This window comes from Mchenga conophoros, linkage group LG9 (genome assembly GCF_057382185.1).
Source record: "Mchenga conophoros isolate Kocher_MC1m ecotype Shallow Benthic linkage group LG9, M_conophoros_male_GT1.1, whole genome shotgun sequence".
Lineage (NCBI taxonomy): Eukaryota > Metazoa > Chordata > Actinopteri > Cichliformes > Cichlidae > Mchenga > Mchenga conophoros.
This window is the reverse complement of record NC_140534.1, coordinates 14136478-14158846: the sequence shown is the minus strand read 5'-3', so window position 1 is coordinate 14158846 and position 22369 is coordinate 14136478. Positions and strand designations below refer to the sequence as shown.

The window sequence follows — 22369 nt, the reverse complement described above, 5'->3', positions numbered from 1 at the left end:
ATTTTCCTTTCATTCCCTTTTCAGCCACTTGAGGGAAGAAAAACTCCACAACAACAAGCTGGTGGAGCTTCAGCAGCTAATAAGTATCAGCGTAAAGACAAAGAGAGCTTGGCCTGTGCTAATCAGCTAGCACAGTTTTCTCATGTTATCCTGTTGTGGTAAACCTGAGACTCAAACTCAGTTCCAATCCAGCCTCTAAACCCTCATCCTGTAACTTTCACTCCTTTTGCTTGCTCGCCTGGAACGCCCAAACCAAAAACTTTCAGTAGAAGTGAGCCACAAAGCCTGCACTGACTCTGCACCGATGCACAGCACTGTGTGTCCAACACACAACTACACATAACTACAGTAATAAACAAAATCCAGTGCCTTTCATGGCACATTAATGCTCATGTTTTCAAAAACAGATTCAGAACTGATTTTAGTTTCTATTTTGCTGCTTTAAATGTCAATAACAAAGGCCAAGAAGTAATAAAAGCAATAAGCCAAGAGCGAGGCGCAGGGCAACGACTAAAGCTCAAGCTTTAAAAAGTAAACCTGGAATAACTAGTAATCACTCGTTCGTGATGTCTGGAGATGTTTGTGTCCACAACAGACTCTAATCCACGCCTTCATTAGGAAACCCTTCAGCAGCCGCAAGACTGAGGAGGAGGAGCCACTGGGTGGGAAGGGTGTAGGGACCAGACTGGAGTTAAACCTTTTTATCCTGAAGCTGGACTGACTCCAGCTCCTCCATCATGGACAGCAGCTGCTGACGACAGTCTCTGCTCTGCTCTGAAAGCCTGCTCTTAGGTCGCTCTAACCACGACCTGCAGCATGACTGGAAAACCGGTGTATGCGTCTCTACGACGAGCTCACTAAGGCTGCAGAGCAGAACGAGGAGCGCTGCCATCTATGGGACGAGGAGCTCAGTGGACGGACAGATAACATCTGATCTGTCATATATCTCTCAGCTCACATTTGGCGGCATTCGCGTGCCCGATTGTGTTGGTTCAGGAACAAAAAAAGATAAAAGTTTTGTTTGCAAATGAAAAATGAACATTTCATCAACAGCATGCATTTTAAATGACACTTAGTTCAGAGGCAGAACTGTCATGGTTTGACTCACCTTAAAGTTTACTGCAGGTCTCTTTTAGTTGTATCTAAACTGCAGGATATTGGATCTGATTAAAGTAGCTTGATTACTGCTAATGAGATTTTCCTCTTGCAGCTTCTTCTCTTACACACTGGTAGAAACACATCTCACAACCAAGCAGCTATTGTTCAGTGATGCTCTGGTGATTGTTGAGGACTAAACTCTTGAATATGGATTTGTTGATGATGGTTTCCCATCTTTACTCTACCTGTAACATTACAATGCGATCGACTGAGCACTGTGTGAATCATTGACATTATTCACTGCTTGTCTCAGTGAACTATCGTCCTCTGTTACATGCTATTTGTGGTCGTTTAATATCCTTCAAAGACTTTGCTGCTGTTGTTACACGTACCACTCCACGATGCTCTTGTGTGCGCGGATGACGGAGGTCTCGATGTCGATGGGGTGGTACCTCATCCCTCTCAGCTCCATGGCCTCCTCCAGAGCTCCCACCACGAACAGAGCATCGTGTCGCTCTGTTCAAGCAGACGCAAAGACACACAGTTAGTCACGGTGCGACGAGGGCGATGACACGTTGCACACAGCGAGACAAACAACCTCCGTTGGCGTCCGTGAGCTCGGTGCGGCGGAGGAAGCCCAGGTAGCCCGTCCTGGCCCAGACGGTCTGAGTGTCTCCGAAGCTGAGTCTGGAGTTGAAGTGGTCGGACTGAAGAACCTCCTCACCGTAACCGCTGTAGTAACCGCTGCCGTTATGAGCGCTGTGAACCCAGATCTGCATACCAGTAAAATTTACGATTAGCTGTGTTGAGTTTACTCTTTGGTCGGTAAAAATATATATTTTTAATAAACCAATCACACTTTGAACGCCTAGCGATGGAATAAATCACAGGACTCTTGCTCATAAATTCTTAGGTTGAGTTAGGAGCTCAACAATTTTGCCCCAAAAATGCCAAAAACAAAGAAAGAACAGGAAGAAGAAAAAGAAGACAATCAGAAAAGAAAGAAACGGGTCGTGTCTGTCGACCTCTCCGAGATGTGAGTCTCCAAGCGGTCCTTTGGTCTCCGGATTGGCGATGATGATACGAACTCCGGGCAGGATCTGAAAAATAAGATGTAAAAATAAAGAATCAAAACAATCTCCCTGCTTCCTGCTTCACTCTGACTCATGCAGGAATACAGCCCCACAAATAGAAGCAGCTGTTTATGTTAAAAACACTTTACATTTCACTGTCGGTTCACACCATCGCCTGTTAAAGCTGCTCGGACATAAAATACATAAAACAACCTTATAAACGGATGTGAATGCACTTCAAATAACAGCCATTTATTATGTTTACAGAGCATAAGTCCTCTGATGTTTTTGCACGTACACAACGAACATCGTGTCAGTGAAGCGATAAAAGAAGCGATGGACTGAGTGGAAAGCAATCATTAGTTTTCTCTCCTCCTCCCACATGCAGTGAGTCAAAAACAACAGCGTGCCGATCGATGACCAGCCCTGAATCATGACGTCCTCTCTTTGTGTGTCAACGTGGGGGAAGAAGACATGAACGACTCGGCGAGCTCCAAGAAAAGATCCATCAGTTTGCTTTCAGGACAGATCGGGACAGTGGAGAGTTTAGGAAACTTCATGTGCTAAAAGCACGAGCTTCAGCGAGCTTTAAAACATCAAACCAAGCACAGTTTGTTAAATCTAAGAGCTGAAAGGCATTTGAGGACTATGTTAGCTTCAAAGCGTTCTGTCAATGTCACATTGTGTCTTAAGTAAGTGGCCACAAAGCTGCTACTCTTCATTTGTAAAATTTTAGGTCTAGGAGGCATCCAAGGTTAGAAACTCATGAAAAATGTTCAAATTCACAACTTTTGATCAAAATGAAGACAGACTCAGAAACCCCTGTCTTGGTATTTAACCAAGAAAAGTCTTTCTCTGTGGACTGCTGGTTTCTGAGGTTCTGGTCTTGAGATATCCTGAATGAATAAAGAAACTAAAGGTTTTAACAGACTGATCATGGTGTTAGCTGATCTCAGTGGTAGCCCACAGCAGTTGTTTTGTCAGCTGACTCTCTTCTTCCAATTGTAAAGTACAATTCTCGGTGCCTTTTTTAAACTGCTTCAGCCTACGAACAGTTTCTGTGCATCTGCGAGCTGCTGTGGAACCACCTCCATCCCACATCTCTCTCTGTTCTCCACTGAGCCCTCGCTGCAGCTCCCACAGGAGACAAACCACCAAATATAAATGAGCTGAAGATGGAAATAACAGAAATCTAGAATCTTCTGTCTCAACTGAAGACAGTTTTTTTTGGCAGCTTTAATTTAACATCAACATCTTAACACTGGACTCTGTATGCTTAGTCTTAGTTTCAGAGCTTCAACATGTCAATCAATCAAATCCCTCAGACATGCTGCCTCTTAATATTTAGACATTTTGCACTGCTGTCAGTCCTCCTGCTGGTCTCACTGCTCAGAGCTCAGTAATGAAACTGAAGTAAGTGCTGCTCAGCCATCAGTATCTCTGCAGATCCGAGTTGCTGTAGTACAGCTCTGTATTCAGGAACGTATCACTAGACCTTCAACGCCAACACCAGTTTTAAAAGCTTTTTAGGGAGGTTTGATGTCTTTATCAGGCTGACAGAGCTGAGTAAACACGCCAGAGAGTGAGAAGGGGGCGGCATGGACCAAAAACCCGTCCTTGGTGCCAGAGCGCCACTTTCATTTCATTCCTTTAAAAGCATCAAGCTCATTCCAATCACTTTAAAGCCACTTTCACACAGATGCTGCAGCCTTGAACTCTTCTAGAACATATTGAAAGGTTCTTTATCTAAAATCACAAATATCTGACAGATCTGAAATGAAAGCTTTCATTTCAACAGTTTAAACGTTTGTGTTAAGTCTGACTGAGCCCATATGAGAAAAAACACAAATGATAGTCCTCTGAATTCACAGTGAGCAGGTGCCATGTGTCCTGCCCTCTGCAGGTTCATTCCAGGCATCTCTCTCTGCTAAACCAGAGTATTTCCAGTAGTCACGACACATCTGAGGCTGGAGATTTCCTGCTCTGTCCTACATATGAGAAAGGCTAACCTTTTTCCAGAGGTCATGGGCAACAACTTTGTTACCTTTTCCAATGGCCACCAGTGGCAACTCCTCTGATTTTAAAGAAATTCCAGTTTGGAGTCGTCTCTCTTCCACAACATGTGTTTTGCACAACGTGTCTTCCATCCCCAACCAGTCCCAGTTTCTTCCTGTTAAAAGAGAGTTCTTCCTTCCCACTGTTGCCAAAGTGTTTGCTCATCTGACTGTTGGGTTTTCTTGGTTTTCTGTGTATCGCTGTAGGTCAGGCATGTCACACCTGCTCTTAAAACACCAAGAAATCTGCGACATACATACGATCTATGTTACTGTCACCAATTTATGTTTTTCAGGGGCAGAAGCAGGAGTGAGTTATAGAGGAGCATGATGTTACAAGCTGTATGAAGTCTGGAGTCAGTAATCGATGTTACTCCCTTTGTGCCAAACCATAAACAGATGTAAAGAGAAATAATGCAGCACCGTAAAACACAAATAATAAGCAACAATGAATAAGTGAAAATGAGCACGGTTCCATAGGTTTCTGTTTAAAGTCAGGTGCCCTCTGCCTTCTTTATTAGAAATGTTATGGCACTGTCCCAAACACTTGACCCTCACCGACTCTGCAAAGCTCACGGTGATTTGAAACATGACGTGGCATGTTGAGCTTTTTTCACCACATAAACTGACTTAAACCAAACTAATTTTATTAGTCTGCTAAACATTTATACCACTGATGTTTCTTCTAATTACAGCATTAGAAATCACTGTTTAAACCTCACTAAACATCCTAGTGTGAGTTTCATATTTCTGCCGCAGCAAAAGCCAAAAAGGCTGCTCAGCAGCTGTCCTTTCACTGATACATGGAAAGACAAATGCAAAGAAATAAGCTTCAAATAACACGCTGTTCAGCATCTGCTGTTTTTAAATGTACTCTAAAAATAACCTGGTTTCACTGGTCTGCAGCTACTAAATGTGGGCGAGCCGTTTACCAAAGGTTATGATTTTTTCTTCCTTTGCCATCTGCCAGGTGCACATGAGTAGCTGCAATGTCTTTATTTTTTTGCATTTTGTCACAGTTATTTGTACATCAAGAAGTAAATAGTTTCCTATATAATAAATGGTATACATTGTCATGGTAACACATGTGAGAGTCAAAACTTTTTTATTTAAATAATATAGCCATCATTACAAGACACCCTTTTTATTTCCTGCTACACGTAAAAAGTGACTAAACAGCAGCTTTGCTGAGCTAAGTAAGAGTTTCTAGAGACTGAAAAATGAACATGGAAGTTAAAAAAAATTACAGTTCCTCTAACGTTAGAGGACTGGCTCAAAAAGTTACTCAATCTCTAACCTCATGCGCACAGCCTGCTATAAAAAAAAGGGGGTTTGGTCTCTGTGGCTACTTCAACTCTATGATGGGTGACACGTTTTTATAATTGTCTGTTTTAGACTTTGTTGGGGCTCAAAGTCACTCTGAAGGCTGTAGAAGTGGCAAAGTTCCAACTCTGAGCTCGAACCGCGCATGAACTGAGAGGCACTGAGCGTAAGCATCGCATCCTTTAGATTTTGGCATAAAATTCACCCAGAGGCCTCCACAAAGAAATCTTTCAATTGTCTTTTGAGGCAGAGATTTGGAAAAGGCTCAGACATCGCAAATAAAAATGGTCTGATACGTTACAGGGTTTTCTAGGGTACGTTTAAGGCTTCCTCCTCACATCCACATGAATCCTAATCTAAAACTTGTAAAACTTTTCGGGTCGGGCAGCTCTGCAGTTGCACTAATGGACAAGCACGCATGTTTGACAGCTATCTAATAGTCGTCTCTCTCCTCCCACATGCCCACCGACAGAAAGGGAGGATGAACATTTGAAGGCTCGTCATCGACTCAAACCTGCTGTCTGTTTTGACTCACTGAATGTGGGAGGACACGCAGTGAAAAGCAGAGAATAGTCCTGGAACGTGCTGCCATTAAAATTACATCTTCATCCCGGCGTGTCTTTGGTAATTTGCTGTCAGCTGCTCAGTGTCGGTTCATGTTTCACCTAAAATTTCATGAATCGCCTCTCATGTGGAACTTGAACTTCTGTGGGGTTTAATGAAACCTCTTGTACTTCTTAGCACTATGCTGATTGGATGCTTTGATTTGATTTGAAACTACATGCAAATTTTAATGTATAAATATTAATGCACTCACCTTGCCAGACTCCATCAAGGGGAGACTGTGAGGAGAACCTCTCTCCACTAATCGAACCCTGGAACAAATGTGTTATCGTCAAAACCTTTTGCAGTAAAGCGAGAGGAAGACGGCTGACGGGACTTACTGACAGGTTACCGTACCTGTCGTGACGCAGCGCTCTCATGTCTACGTACACAGTAGTGGGGTCCGGCCCTGAAGTGCCCTGCAGCCAATCACAGTGATCAGAAAGATTTAGTTTCCCAAACTCTCCGACAGCGTTTCACTGGAGCGATGAGCTGACTGTACAGTGGGTGAACAACTTAAACGGGAGAGAAGCAGCTAAAAAAATACTATTTTTGGTTTAAGAAGCTAAGAAGAAGTGAAGCTAAGTGGGATATTGCAGTGATATTTGCTCTCTACGTTTAACTGATCCTCATATGAGGATTATTAATAGTCGCAGGATTCAGGAAACCTGTTGAAGTCCAACAGAAGAGCCCAGCCCTGACCTGGGCTTAAAACCAGGAGCCTCCTGGGTCAGACAACAGCACTACACATGAGCCACTGTGGTGCCAAAACAAAGGGTTCGGTGCCGACACAAGAGGAGGGAGGGGGAGGCACAGGAAAGGAGGTACAAACAGATTCCTTTATGCGAATATACAGAGGAAGCAAATCCAGGACATTTCAAAAGGAAACTCTAAAGATGAGGAAGATTAGGTCACTAACTGGGTTAAATCTACTGATTTATTATTACAAGTTTTCAATTTAATTTTGCTTTCACATGCAAGGATATCATGAGGAAAGCTCCCAAACAATGACGATGGGAGCGCTAGTTTGGACGACTTCCTGGCGACTTTCACAAAGTAAGTTTGTCATGATTGGGCTTTTGTTTTATGATTTCTTACTATAAGGTAGTCTGTCTGAAGATCTCCTGATAAGCAATTACCAGTGCACGTAGGAGGAAGTCTTACAATTGATATCCATTAACCACTGTCTGTATAAACCTCGGCTCCACCTTAAGACAGACCGACTTTGGGGATAATAAATCTGCACGATTTCCATGCAAATCAGAAATACGGCCATTTGTGTGCATTGCTCATCCTCGGTGCATTTGGTAATCTAACCTGACACTGCGTATGTGCAATGTAACAGCTTTCAGTGGCTTAGAAAATATAATTTTTATTGTCAAACCATCTGATTAACAGTTTCAAGTATTTCTTTAGACAAAGTTTAACCTTGTCCAAGTTTTCCTACTTAGGGACTAGAAATCAGTGAGCAGGAACATCCCTAACCCACTGATAAAAATTCAAAGAATTTAAGCTGCAGAATACTTAGAAGGATAAAACCGTTGAGTGCAAAGCGCCATCTGAACTCTACCAAGTTTTTGTGATAACTGCACGTACAGAATAGTCTGCAGGAGCAGCTGGTTTGCTTTTTACCTGCAGGCAAATGGCCAGGTTGACTCTGCAGCCGAAGGCTGTGCTGACAGAGCGCGGGTGAAGGCCGAGGTCTTTGAAGAGCTTAGAGAAAGAGAGTGTGAGCGCCATCCTGGGCCTCTCCTCTGCCACCACTACACAGGCTCGAACCCGGGACAGATCCAGACCCCGAGCCTGCGAAAGAGACGAAAGGAAAATTATATCTAATCCCAGAGAGTCCAGCTGTGGACTGCTGGAATGAGAGAAAAACCCTTTCAAATATAAAGTTTTTCTTCTGACTTTCTGCCTCTTTAACCTACTTAGTTCACCAGAATAATACGACGCTCAAATCCCTTCTTGTGTAGGTGTTACATAAAAAAGAAAAACTGTGACTAAAAATAAAAAAGTACAAAAGTATAAAGTTTGCTTCATCTGTAGCTGTAAAGGAGACAAGAAAAAAGTGCTTTGTTTCTGCTTTTCTCTCAGCGTTTAACGCTCAGTCTCCATGGAAACTTAAAGACAGATAGTCACTAAAATTAACTCTGTGGCTTCTATCCGTGACCAATCAGAGGCGTCGGTGTCTGTAACTCCAGCTTTCAGATGTGTCCTCGGGCTGAGCAGATGGAGACAGAGTTTATTACCGCTGAGCAGAGGAGAGCGTGAGGGAAGTGAGCTAAGCAGTGTCAGACTTGGTGGAGCTGCTGTCTGCTCACTCACATGGAGGCTGTGGGTTTATCAGCTGTGTCACTTTACTGTTCCGTCGTCTTATTTTGAAGGTTTAGCCACTGTGACCACATTCAGACAACTCAAACATCTTTGAGAGCACAAGACAACAGTTCTGCTCTGGAGATTTGGTAAAACGTCAAGATCCACATTAACCAGTACTCGCAGCAGGTGGGGAGCTTGTTTACATGCTGACACAACAAACTCACAGAGGCTGATAAACAGAGCAACAACTAGAGGAACTTGGTTGGTGTGCCTTCTTTTGCAAGATAACATATTTGTACATGTTCTCACTGACTGAGTCTAACTTTGGGAAAAACACGGTCCTGACATCTGTATGGACCAAAGAAAAACATATATATCTATTAGAAGGCCATGTTTTACAGAGCAGGCTTTGAACTGTAGGGGATCGACCACTCAAAGCAATTTACACTCCAACCCACACTCACCTTTTCACACAGCACTTTATTATCTTCTCTAAGGTGCTTTAACTACTCTGCGTTCGCACCTCTGGCCAGTATGGACTCAACTAACCTAACATGTATGTCTTTGAACTGTGGGAGGAAGCCCGAGTAGCCAGAGGGAACCCACGCAGCACATTCAACTCCACACAGGCCAGCTTAGAGGTTTGAACCTGTCTTGCTATAAGCCACAAGTACTAAAAACAAATACGATTTTTTAGGGAAGCTCAGTAAATACCGACGGTCATATTTCTATTTTCATGGTTCCTGTTAAAACCAAGCAAGCTGTGTTTTCTTAGTCTTCATTTTTTATTTTTGACTCCTCCAAGCAGATCCACCTGCAGGCTTGGAGTAGTTACTCTACTCAACAAGAACTTCACAGTGCCTGCAGCACTGTGGACGAGGCAGGCAAGCTGCATGAAACATTTACAGTGAGTCTGGCTTTTTCTTTCACTGTGTGATGTATACGAGTGCTGTCCATTGTTCTTATGTCAGGATGTGTGGATTGTAAGGGTGAGGATCCAAATACTGCTAACATCTCTTAACAGAGAATCCAAAACAATAGAGGTCAGAAAGTAAAGAAACAAATAAATAAATGTTTGGAGCATAGCAGATGCTGTTACAGAGACTACACTACAATGCACCACCTGCATGTGTCCAGCAGGTGAATATTAAAGAAGTACAACAGGAATGACTGCGCGACTGTCGTGTCTCCAGCTGTCTGTGTCTGCAGCAGAGTATAATCGAGGCTCAAGGGGGAGACAGGACTATTCATAGACAGGGAGGGCTGATTAGGGAAGGACCAACACGAGGGTAACAGGACAATCAGGACATTCAGAGGGAGACAGGAAGCAAAACTAACACAGGACGTGAAAGAAAACAAAAGTAAAAAGTAAAGGAAGTAACCAAAGGAAAGTGATACAGACATGAACACTCCCACCTATCACGAGTAGAGGAAACAATCCAAAGGAAAACACAGTAAACATGGAAACAAGAAGACACACAGCAGACATGGGGACAGAGGCATAAAGATGAGAGAGAGGGAAAAACAAGCAGGAACTTGAACTACCACAAGAACCAAAACACAGGCTGGAAACTGAAGCTCGTCACACAGAAATGAACTCTTCAAACACTTGAAGCCTGAACTCTAATCCAACAAAACAAAAACCAGGGCATGACAGAGCTTCTCTTTTGCACACAAAGTAATAAAAACATTGAAGATATCACATCTAGATGAAGAAAAACATGTCGATAGAATGTTTTTTTTCAGTCGATGGCCTCGACCAGGCTGCACAGCCATCAGACTCTGTCCTACAGTTAATCACAGGAGCAAACTGGAGGCTGGACACATGATGTTTATCAGAAGCTGCAAATGTCATCAGAACAAAAAGTTCATTTTTGTATTGATATTTTATATCAGGGATTTCTGTCTCTACTGTTGAAGGACTGTTTGCAGCCCGCTCTTCTGCATCTGCAGCCTTCTGCAAAACCTCCCATATTTGAAAATGGACTTAAATATGTAAACAGACAGAACTTGAAACCGACACGTTGCTCGTCTCACTGTTGTGCTGACCTTGAGCGCCTCGGTCTGCAGGCCGAGTCCTTTGGTGCAGAGCTCCATGACGCTGTAGGAGCAGAAGGTGTCTCGCACCCTCAGCTGGCTGACGGCCAGCAGCCACAGCGCTGGGTTGGACTCCAGCTCCACCGGCGGGATCAGGATGGACTGGTGGCCAGAATACACGCTGCAGACAACACAAAGGCTTTTCAGTGTGTGTGTCGGGGATCTGCATGTGCCGACTCAGAACAATAACACAAATTTAAAAATGGACGACATGCTTACAAGCACTAACAACATCAGGAGACTGACGAGTGTTGATGATCTGGTTATGTACTGCACTGGTTTGGACAGTAAAACTAACATTCACTCACTCTATAACCAGTCACACTTGCTAAGACTATGATTTATTGTCCTGAGAAACCAGCCAACCAGCACCACAGGGTTGTGTAACAATCTGATGTAAATGTGAGCTACTATCAGCGAGGACGACGTGAAATCCTCAAGCCGAGGATGATTTGTTTTATTCCGAAGACATTTAGCAGCAGATATCGGCTCCAGACGAGTTGAGTATTTATGAGAAGAAGATTTGAAAGTAAGCAGACCTGCAGGCTGGAGCCAAGATTTAACGATTTAAAGACTGTCGAGTTTCAGACGGAGACCTTTAAACATTAATATTACTTATTATTATTATCAATAAGTATAAATCACTGTTCTTGTATTTTAAGAGGGTGAGGTAGGGATGAGTATAACCAAACCTTCCATGTTAAAAAGCTAATTTTCCCCCCTTTTACTGAAAATACATCAATAAACACTTAAATTGTCTTACACTCAAAGAGTAAGACAATTTATTATTTACAACTCGACCCAACTCTTCCAGGACGTGGATTCAGGTTATCTGGGCAGGAAATGCTCAAATACTTTAGAATATTTTAAATGTTCAACATAAAAAAGTTATATTTATTTATGAATTTCTTAAATTGCCACTAAGTGTTGTCAGCAAACACAATGAGTCACTGCATCCACAGGTTCATGCAATATAATGCAAGAGTAAAAGAAAGGGGGGGGCTCCAATCTGTAGTTCCCAGCCTGTGTCATGTTACATCCATATAGTGAAGCAGTTTTTAAGCATTGTTCATCTTAAGGTTTTCCTTCCCCCCCATTTAACAGGAGGGTGTTCAAAATAACAACATGCAAGCTTGTTTTTAGCAGCGTGCTGCAGTACTCGTGGTGCATGCAGCTCAGGTTTGAAACCCACTGCACACATTATTAAATGAAAAAAACAAAGAAAGATGAAGTCATGAAACAGAAGTAAAGCATTTTAAAATGAACTTAAATACATAAATATATATTAACCCTCTCGAGGCAGGTGTTGCTGATTTGCAACAGTTAAAAACTAACAACCTGATTACCCCACGTACATATTTTATGAGTTGTTTTTACTCAGAAGTACCACTGCAGGACTCGGTTGTGCATTAGCAACAAAAACTCAATTTGAGCCTGAGAGGGTAAATAAGAGTATTAATCCTTAAAACAGATGTAGGGCTTTAATGATTCACAAAACATCTGCTTTTATTTACTTTTCTGGAAACCTGGGAGTTACTTTGGGAGTACAGTGGGTGTGCCTTTGATTTTGCACCTCGGACATAGTTTTGTTCCATCCTTCAAACCACGGTGGGAGTGTTTCAGAGTGCTTAGCTTGAATAGGGACTAAAAATTTTCTGTGCCATTCCTGCCAGTTCCTGTCCTCCTTATCTGCTCTGAGCTGCTTGATGAGCTATGTTGAATCTGATTGAATAATACACATTGTCTTAAGTGGGATACTAAGTTACTGCAGCTACATACAGTACAAGCTCATATCTGTGCTGCTTTGATTTGGACCATCCATTCTTTAACGTAAAGAAGTGCAAAATGAAATGACTGGAGGATCCTCAAAGAGTGTAAAATGCATATTTAATGGTTTGTAAGTGGGTGGAGATGCATTTAGGAGCTGCACCAACCTGCAGAGACACCAGAGGACGAAGCCGAGGCCGCAGTAGGGATCCAGACAGATGGCAACTTCTCTGGACGGGTACAGCTCACACTGCAGCTTCACTGACCGACAGAAGGCTGCAACTGCATTATGGGACATCTGGAGCAGAGAGGAGACGAGAGGGGAGGGAGAGAGACACACGAAACACACAAAAAGACAAACAAGGAGCAAGATAGGAAGGTTCACAATGAATTTAAATTTAAAGTAAAACATTTCACATTTTTCCCCCCGGTAAATGACTCTTTGAAAAGCGAGCGACATCTTAGTTGGAAGAAGCGGTTTGTGTGTTTGGACTAAGCCCTTCAACTGTGAGCCAAATGTGCTTTCATTCTGCTTTCTGTTTACTCATTTTGCTGCTGCTCTGATGGCTGAATTTCCCTCTGGAATAAGAAAAGTAATGACTGGAGGAGGAGGAAGAGGAGGGGAGTGGGACCAGGCGGCAGTGGTTTGGTGAGGATTAGGGCTGAGCTGACCTGAACTCCGGCCAGCATGCCGGTCGTCGACACGCTGAAGTCCAGATAGGCCAGGCCGTCTGGGTTGGTGGGCTTATAGAGAGCTGGAGGCTTCTTCTTTGGCAGGTCATCTGCAGCATGCACACACACACAAACACACACACATATATATTTATTTCATTGCACTCAAGAGCACAGTCTCATTTCAAACACTGACCTCCAGCTGAACCCAGAGAGAAAAGGGCCTCAAATACTCTGCTGCAGCAGAATCACAGCAACATGACTGATGTCTCACTTTCCATATAAGAAGAGACCGCTTTAAAGCACAAGCATGGTGATACTCTGTGTTTCTCTCACTGTTAACAAATCCCAAGGGAAGACAGAACCAACAACGAACAGTGCTAACAAGCTCTGTGTGTGCAACTGCAGCCTGATAGATCCCTGTCCTACATCACTGAGTATCGGCGTTACGCTGGGTGAGATATTCCTTTATAATCAGTGGCACTCACCCACCGGGTGTATGTGTGTGAGAAGAGCATGTATCTGAATATTCATCTGAATATGTATCTCTGTTTTGCAGTCACAGGGAATATGTTGGTCCCTCTGATATTTTTCACAAACCTACAAACTTCATATTTAAATGATCATCCATGCACAGTTCACATGTTCTCATCTGACCAGTTTCTGACTAGCTGGAGATTTGTTGCTGGTAAGAAAATCTCTACAGCGTGCACTAAACTCAAGGCTCTCACATTTAATCTGGTCCGCACCTGTCTTGAAATTTTGACCTGCCTAGATGAAGCCTGTCCGGTCTGTGCACTCATTAATAGGCAGTTGCACCTCCAGACTGCAGGCTGTGAAAGGTTTGGTTCTCTGGGGTGAGTTTAAGCAGCCGGAGATTTGGATGGCAACCACAGGACGAAGGATTCAGACCCGTGCTGACAGCAGACCAAACACTAGCGGCGATATGGACTGAGGGGTGTGGAAAAGACACTTCCACACGCATCAATTCAATAAACTGATAACAGACTTGCAGCTACAGCGAGTTTTTATTTTCTGATAAATCACAGAGTGATGGAGCTGTAAAGGCAGGTTTCATCACAGCAGAGGATTTCATTTAATGTGCATTCTTTAGGTTTATATCTGCAACCAGAACTACTCAGACTGCATTGTGAGGCGGCTGTGCACGACCTGCATTTATGTTAAATTAAAGTAGCGTGATTTCCCAGTGCGGATATGAATGAAACGCTGTACCGGTGTCCAGCACTGGGGGCCAGTTCCTGATGTCCACCGTGGCCATGGCCTCTTTGGAGCGCAGCAGCTTACAGATGACGGCGGTGGTCATCACACCCACCGAGTGACTCACCTGCACAATTAGAAAGAGAAAGACAGAAGAAGAAATTAAGCTCCCTTTTTTCCCCAGAGGAGATCAGAAGTCAGCCAGAGCCATACGAGTCTGGAATTAGCTGGGAGCGAGAGCTTGAACCTTGGAGGTCTGACTGAAAGAGAAACCGCATCGGTTTAACAGACAAATTAAGAGTCTGACCTCGACAATCATCTTAACAGTGGGCAGGGTGGTGGAGATGTTCTGAGGGTGAGGCGGTCGCACTGTGATGGGAACACAGCCGGCGTACAGGCAGCCGTAAAAGGCTGCGATCAGGTCTATACCTGCAGAAGAAGCAGACACACAGGTGTGAACGATGCTTGCAGTGTCCAGGTGCTGTCACCTGAAAAGTACATTGAACATCTGCATCGTCTCTCACCTGGCGGGTACACCAGAGCGACATGATCTCCTTCCTGCAGACCGCCTCTCTCCATCAGCAGAGCTGCCACTCGCTCCGCCCTCTTATGCAGCTGCAGACAGGTGAGAGAGCTGGACACTGCCCCCTGCGGGAGGTGAGAGGGGGGAACGGTGTGAGCCATCAAGAAGCAACCTGCCACACTCAAAGGACAAAAACTGCAGTTCATCTTGTTATTGTTCAGTTTTCTACTTGCTTGAATTAGCTCATAATCATCGTTAACCTGTTTTTATTTATTTACTTAAATTAACCATGATAATGAAGCCTGAAACTCCTGATTTTAAGCCACTGATTCCATGGATAAAGATCCGTTTTGGTATCGATTATAATCCACTTTTATTCTCCTTGCATTCAGCATCTTAACATCACAGAGACGTGATGACTGATCTACAGATCTTTCACCTACAGTTCACCAGCAGCAGGTTATACGGTTCAAAATGTACAATTTTTTACGGTGGTCAGTTGTGCGCGAGTGTGCTGGTACCCGAGAGCTGAGCAGGGTGTAGAGGATGTGGTCCGGTGTGGTCTGAGCTCGCCACTGCAAAACCTCGGACAGGAACAGAAACTGCAAAACAGAAATAAACACTTGTTTTACACACACTTTGACAGCTTAATCTGTGTGTGTGTGTGTGTGTGTGTGTGTGTGTGTGTGTGTGTGTGTGTGCGTGCGTGTGCGCGTGTGTGTGTGATCTGATTTCTGTAAATAGTTCAAGTTGCTGATGTAATTCAAAAAACAGCAGAGGTGCATCAAACACGTTTACAAGGAGAATAAAATGATACATTTCTCCCATAATTTCAATTATTGCAACATCAGCATTTTGAGATAAAACTGCAAAGCAGACAAGAGACATTGAAGTGAAACAGAGCTGATAGCACAGAGGGAGTGCAGCGCATGTACAAAAAGTTTTTAGCATCGAGGAACTCCATGTCAACGTGTGCTTACTCACCACTTACTGCTTTTTACTGCTGAGTCTCTGCCTTCTGTCCGGCACATTAAAGCAGTTTAATCAATATCACAGGCGGTGAAATTTCAAAGCAGGTGAAAAAAACAAAAAACTGCCTCTAAAGATTATATTTACAGGCAGTTAAATGATGCAGACTGACTGACTTGAATGATGCTGAAAATCTGGCTCCATCAGGCAGTTGAAAAAGTAGGCGGCCTGTTCAGAAAGTTAATTGTCAGTTTATGTTCATAAATCAATTTGTCCTTTTCATAAAAACAGTTTTTTCTAGATGTGTTGTTTTCATAAAATGTCAAATTTGCAACTTCTCCCAGTTCTGTAGCTGCTCATTAACATTTCAGCAGATTTCCTAAAAACAAGACATCAAAATATTTCTATTAAAGTAAAGAGGAGCAACTTCTTGTTTCAGCAAGATTAAAACTTTAAGCAACATTTTAATTACCTAAAAGTACTGTATAATAGATTTTTTAAAATGTGTTTTTATCAGCTTCCAAAACCTCGTACCACCGTATTCACCCATGAGAGGGAGGATACAGAGTATAGAGGAGTCACAAAAACGACGACCTGCTGAAGTTCAAACTGAGCATCACGGAGGAAGAAAGGTTTTTAAGTGTCTTATCTGAGTATTTCAGAAGCAGCTGATCTGCTGGGATTTTTCCACATCCCTCTCTTGGGTTTAGAGAGAATGAGCCGAAAGAGAGAGAGAATATCCAGTGAGTGGCAGGTTTCTTTGTGAAAATGCCATGTTGCCTTGCAGCTGACAGGAAGGCAACACTAACTCAGATAACCCATCGTCACAGCCAATGTCTGCAGAAGAGCATCTCTGAAAATGAGCTGCAGCAACAAAGGACCACACTGGGTGCCCCTGCAGCTCATACTCAGTCACCAAAAGTGGCAACAGAAGACTGGACAAATGTTTCCGGTCTGAGTCTGATGAATCTGGTACAAAAACACAAAGGCATCCATCCTGGCTTGTTTGGTTTGGTGTAATGTTGTGGGGGATATTTTCTTTGCACACTTTGGGACTCTTAGTATCAACTGAGTATCAGTTAAACATCACAGCCTACCAGAGTATTGTTGCTGACCACGCTCATGCTATTATGACATGGGCAGTGTACCCATCTTCTGATCTTTGCTGATCCAGCAGGATTGCAGCACCTTGTTTAATGTAAGCATGAAGCATCTGTGAAGACAAAAGAGGCTCCAGCCCAGAAGCTGTGTGTACCTGACAAAGCGTGCACGAGTCCAAGTGTCTGTGTGTTTGTGGTTATTCGACTATGCAGACGATTAGTTTGGCAAATATTTATGGAGGACTGAACAACTTCCATCAGAGTTTACTGAGTCATAAGTGAAGGTGAAGTCTTGACACGACTTTTCATACAAAATATTCTGTTTGATGTCAAACATAGAAGAGATGAAAAATGTTCTAGACGATGGAGTCAAAGAGATTTGATGATTTTGCTTGACTGAATTATTAATAGTTTATCAGAAGTGTAGCAGATTACTCTTCCTGTCAGTCAACTTGTCGCTTACTCAATGATCTTCTGATCTCTCGGCTTTTCAACATAAAGTTACCTTTTTTTGGGCAGAGCTTGGTTTAAACGGAGTTGTGATGTTATTTCTTGAGCTGAGACTTTGTTACGCAGCTGTTTGCCTCACCTGGTCGTTATCATCAGTCTGTCCCAGGTCTCTGCCGCTGGCCTGAGCGATTCTCTTCCCTGACACCAGATTTCCCACCATCACAGAGGCGGGACCGATCTCTGCCACACACAGACACAATCAGCACATCAACAACTACAACTACCCACAAGGTTACCACCTAAAGACCCTGAGCAGACCCTCACCCACCTGGCTGTTTCTGCCGCGGTTTGGGCAGGTTGGTGACACAGGTGTGGGGGCACATCAGGACATTGCAGGGGTGAAGCCCCCCCTCCAGGTACAGCTGCTTGATCTCCGACAGGTGGATGCCGCCCAGAGGAGTCTTGGGAAGGGTGTTGGCCGGCACCAGAGCCAGACAGAAGACGCCCACCCCATGGATGCTGTCTATGGCCTGAGAGTCATGAGGGAGTTTGGTCAGACTGCAGATGGGATTTAACGTCCCCATGGGGTAACTCGCTTTGCTGAGAGTAGTCTAACACAATACACACATATCTAAGTGGAGTAAGACACACCAAACACAGTACACGATCCAAGTGTCCTACACAGTGTCCAACATAACCGCAAGAAAACGACATTTCAAATAAGACTTGATCTAAATGCAATAAGGCTGCATTGCATCACATTTGAACGTGCAGGGAAAGCACCTGCAGTACGCGGCTCATCCACTGGAAGCTGTCCTCCTCCGTGGAGTCCGGTCTCTGCTCGGCCACCACCACGATCCTCTCATCTCTCAGCACCGTCACAGAGAACACAGCTATCCTGCACAGACAGCAACACCAACCTGTTTGTTTTCTATTACATGAATAATGTTTTATTCCACTGTGTTAATTCTATTCAGCTTGATTTACCCATCAAGCTGCTTTCTTTGTCTTTTATTTTGTTCTATTTATTGAGCTCTTTCTAGTAGAGCAGTTTTATTTTATTAAGCTATTCTGACGAGTTTTATCATCTATTTTTTCCATTCTGTTATTTATTGGCTGACTGGTCGGTTCCTGTTGTTTGTGACACAGTTATTTCACGAAGGATAAATAAAGTACAGCTTATGATGGATTATCTAGATTGGTGTCCAGACGTGAAAAATGTGTTTCCTTTAGTTTTTTCACACTGCGAGTGTGTGATGTCACACTGCGAGGAGCGCAGCAGTGGTCACTGAGAAACTCTGAGAGGTCGCTGCAGATGGACAGTTTGATGAAGGTGGGTTCCCAAGTCTTCGTTCTTTCCTTATCGCCTTTGTTTGTCAATTTCATTTTTTTCCATGGATCCTTCTTCATTTGCTTTCCTTGTTTCATAACCTCTTCCTCCTCGTCGCTCTTCTTTATTTCCCTTCCTTCCTTCGTCTGTTTCATTTCTCCTTGGCTTTTCATGTGTCCTTCTTTCTGCCCTTATAACTAGCTTCCTTATCACCCTTATTTGCTCATTCTGTTCCTTGTGCTTGTTTCCATTCCCTTGGTTTGTTTTTTCATTTCATCCCTTTGCTTTTTCCTTATTTTTCCTTTTCCTCATTTCCTTCATTTCATCCTTATTTATATACTTTTAAACATCTTTGTTTCCTTATTTCCTTTATTTCTAAATGTCTAAATATTGTTTCCATGACTCCTTCTTACTTCCCTGTTTCACTACATGTCCTTTTCTTGATTTCCTCCTTCTTTTTTGCATATCACCTTTTCTACCCTTGTCACCTTATTTCCTGCATCCTTATTCAATCCTTTGCTTCCTTTCCTTGTTTCACTGCATATTTCCTCTCTTTACATATTTTCTTCTTCTCTGTCGTCTTCGTTTTTCCTGTAATGAAGCCCAAAAGCAGAAACTAAAGGCAAACATGGATGCTGGTATAATGAAACCTGATGGACTTTCAGCCTTTCTTCTTCATGTTTCCTGAGACTGTTTCTGCAGCTGCTTCCTCCCTGAGTAGAAACTTTAAATAGCTCCGGGAAGCGTCATCAGAGGCTGTCAGGTAAAAGATGAATTTCCTGCTCGGTGGCCGTGGACACAATTAAACTTCACTCTATTACTGTTTCTGGATTCATCCACTATTGCTCTACTTTATTAGATTTATTATGAGCGATGGCATTGCTCATTTATCAGCGTATCAGCATTTATCAGCCAACGTACCGATGTCGGACATCTCGCTGGTTTTCAGCTTCTGTCGATAGGAACGATGATAAAAAAGATAATAAAATAAAAACCGATTCGCTGGCGGTCGAGTCATGTGACATTTGAGAAATGTGTGACTGCAATATTACATTTTCAAGTCCAGCAAACTTTAGTCTTTGTGTTTTAACATTTTAAAACCTGGAGCTAAATTGAGCTAAACTGTTTTCAGGTTTGTTTCTTTTCCAAAACCAAATTTGCTGTTATTAATCAGAACTGTCTGTCATTAACATTTTATATACACATAAAACATCTTTTGGTGGCAGAACTGAAAGGTCACAAACTGCTGGAAACCTCTGATCTCTGTCAGGAGCCGTTCCAGTTAATGGAGAGTTATGATGACTCATGGCGACGACCACAGACTGGAGGTAAAAGATGGCCACTAAGACACCTTCTGTTTGAATTGTGAAGCTGAGCGTGTGCACTGTGGCCATCTTGTTGTTTTGAAACAACAAGCGAGGGATGGACCTACGTTCATCTTTTATATACAGTCTATTGTGACCCTCAAACCCCACCCACTTCACACTCACCTGCCCCTGTAGACGAATTTCATTGGCTCCACTGCGAGTGCAGTGGCAACGATGTCATCGGCATTGTGCCTCCGCCCGCTCACCATGATGAGCCCGTCCATCTTGCCTGTGATGAAGACGAGGCCGCCGGGGCCAATGAAGCCCAGCAGGCCAGTCCGCACGAAGGCGTACTCACTGATCAACCCCCCGCTGGAGCTCACCGGGTAAACCTGCAGAGGACATTACAGCATTACAGTGTTTTTTTATTTTGGCTTTTAGTGTTTGGGTTCATGTCTTCACTTCGCCTCACCTCAAAGGTGTTCTTGGTCATGCCCGTAAGGCCGTAGTACGATGTCCCGGTGGCGATGGAGCAAACGCAGAACTCGCCGATCTCATCGGTCTGACAAAGCTGGGGCACGCCTTCCGGCTTTACTACACACACCAGGCCTGGGAGGACGAGACACACACACGGTTAACACTCCTGAAATGTCTCTGCTTGTTTTAAAAAGAAGTTATTTATGGCATGAGGAGGAACATTATTCACTCCAAACGCACCTGTTTATGAGACTCTCATTTCTCAAAGCTAAACTCTGAGCTTAAAGTAGGTTGTTCCAACCCGAGATGACGTCCCCTCCCGTCTGTGTCACAGCAAAACCAGGTTACCCGTGTAAAACTGAACTGGTGACAATGTAGTCCCTTTTTAAAGAAATATTTTGGGCTTCTTAGATTTAATTGTAATATGTTAGTGGAGAGAGAGCAGGAAAGCTGGAGAAACACCAGCAGCAATGCACAGAGTAAATGGCCTTGGGCTGGGTTCAAAGCCAAGCCTCTACATTAGCCCTACAGCAGACTGGTCGCCTGCTCAGTCCAGGGAGCTACAGCAGTACCTGTGACACACTCTCATGAGCTTTCTGATTCTAGGATTGGCTGTGCGGACAGCGATAAGTATCACGTTACACAGCACAACTATAAAATGCTGCATCTAGATCAGTTTGAAGTGACTCAGCAAACACTTTTTACCCCGTGCTTCAGCATCTTCTTATTTCAGTCATTACAAAGAGAAATGCATGCAAGATTCCACAGAAGCTGAAGGAAACAGATTTTGCTCCTTAGTTTAGTTTCCTTTGTGGTGCTGCACGTATAATCTCTGTGGTGAACGCTGGGCAGAGCGACTTCACAGAGGCTGTTGCTGCCTGTGTGCTCACTCAGACCGACTGGAAAGGACCAACTTTTATTTTGGAGCATCAGTTTTATCTTGGGAAGGTTCCTAACTGAGTGAAGCAGCACAGTAAGAGGTGATCAAATTCCCATAATACTAAAGAAAAGCTCCAAAATGACGACTCATTTACTTTTAACCCATGAGATGAAACAGTTTTATTATTGAGTGCAACTGCTTATTATCAACATTAAAATCTTTTAGTTTGCAGCTCAATGAGCACATTTAACTGTGGATTGCATTTTTATTCACGACTCTAATTGCAGACTAATCTGCACTAAAACTAATCAGTGAGAAGATTTTTACTCTAATCCATCTGCTGTAAAACGGGACAAACAAATAATGCCACTGGTGTCTGTGGATTCTTCATTAAGACCTGAACGGATGATGTTTGGCCCTAAATGCTTTTCAATGTTCTGTGTTACCTTTTTAAACTATGTGTGGGCTTCACCCTGGAGGGGAAAACTCGGCTCATTAGAACAGATTACAGGCTCTGCAGCCGTACTGAAAACTCTCCTGAGTTTCCATAATGTACAGCAGAACAACGCTTAACTCGCTCGTTCATGAGCAGGGAGAGAGAAAGGGGTTAAAGACCGGACACTGATGAAAAAGAGAAGCTGGGTCTTAAACTAATTTTACGATTTAATGAACTTCAATTACAATAGATGGAAAACTAGAAAGGAGAAAAAAGTTTGAAAAGTTTGCTGGCTCCTTACGTCAACATTCAGTCACATTTTTGCTTGAATTGCACATTTCGATTACAATCCCCGCTTTTATTTTGTAGAAACACAAATTCCCTAAACCCAAGTCAGGCATATGTGAAGCTCGCAATCATTTTAGGAAACTGTTTAAAACCCTTGTCTTCTCCAAGATACATTATACTGCTGTTTAAACGTATCCCACCTCCGACTTCTTGCTTCCACGATTAAAATTCAACATTTGTGACACTAAAGGTCTGTATTTGTAATTTTCCTGATATAAATCTCAGTTACACCAGCTCAACCACACTTCCTCTTACAACACACACACACACACACACACACACACACACACACACACACACACACACACACACACACACACAACGATGT

The 22369-nt window shown here is 43.2% G+C and overlaps 1 protein-coding gene across 4 annotated transcripts in view; it reads right to left on the bottom strand.

Moving 5' to 3' along the window:
- Positions 1-22369, bottom strand: part of LOC146567004 (disco-interacting protein 2 homolog C-like) — a 79606-nt gene that overhangs the window by 3976 nt on the left and 53261 nt on the right. For all 4 annotated transcript variants that reach the window (XM_085286574.1, XM_085286571.1, XM_085286572.1 and 1 more), the window contains 18 exons: positions 20373-20509; positions 20084-20292; positions 18047-18161; positions 17592-17793; positions 17403-17503; positions 15266-15346; positions 14746-14869; positions 14529-14650; positions 14237-14348; positions 13004-13113; positions 12499-12629; positions 10517-10685; positions 7784-7954; positions 6509-6570; positions 6366-6423; positions 2124-2198; positions 1697-1871; positions 1491-1614 (listed from right to left, as the gene is read on the bottom strand). In XM_085286574.1, coding sequence (XP_085142700.1) covers positions 1491-1614; positions 1697-1871; positions 2124-2198; positions 6366-6423; positions 6509-6570; positions 7784-7954; positions 10517-10685; positions 12499-12629; positions 13004-13113; positions 14237-14348; positions 14529-14650; positions 14746-14869; positions 15266-15346; positions 17403-17503; positions 17592-17793; positions 18047-18161; positions 20084-20292; positions 20373-20509 — 2278 coding nt within the window. The remainder of the gene's footprint in view (positions 1-1490; positions 1615-1696; positions 1872-2123; positions 2199-6365; positions 6424-6508; positions 6571-7783; positions 7955-10516; positions 10686-12498; positions 12630-13003; positions 13114-14236; positions 14349-14528; positions 14651-14745; positions 14870-15265; positions 15347-17402; positions 17504-17591; positions 17794-18046; positions 18162-20083; positions 20293-20372; positions 20510-22369) is intronic.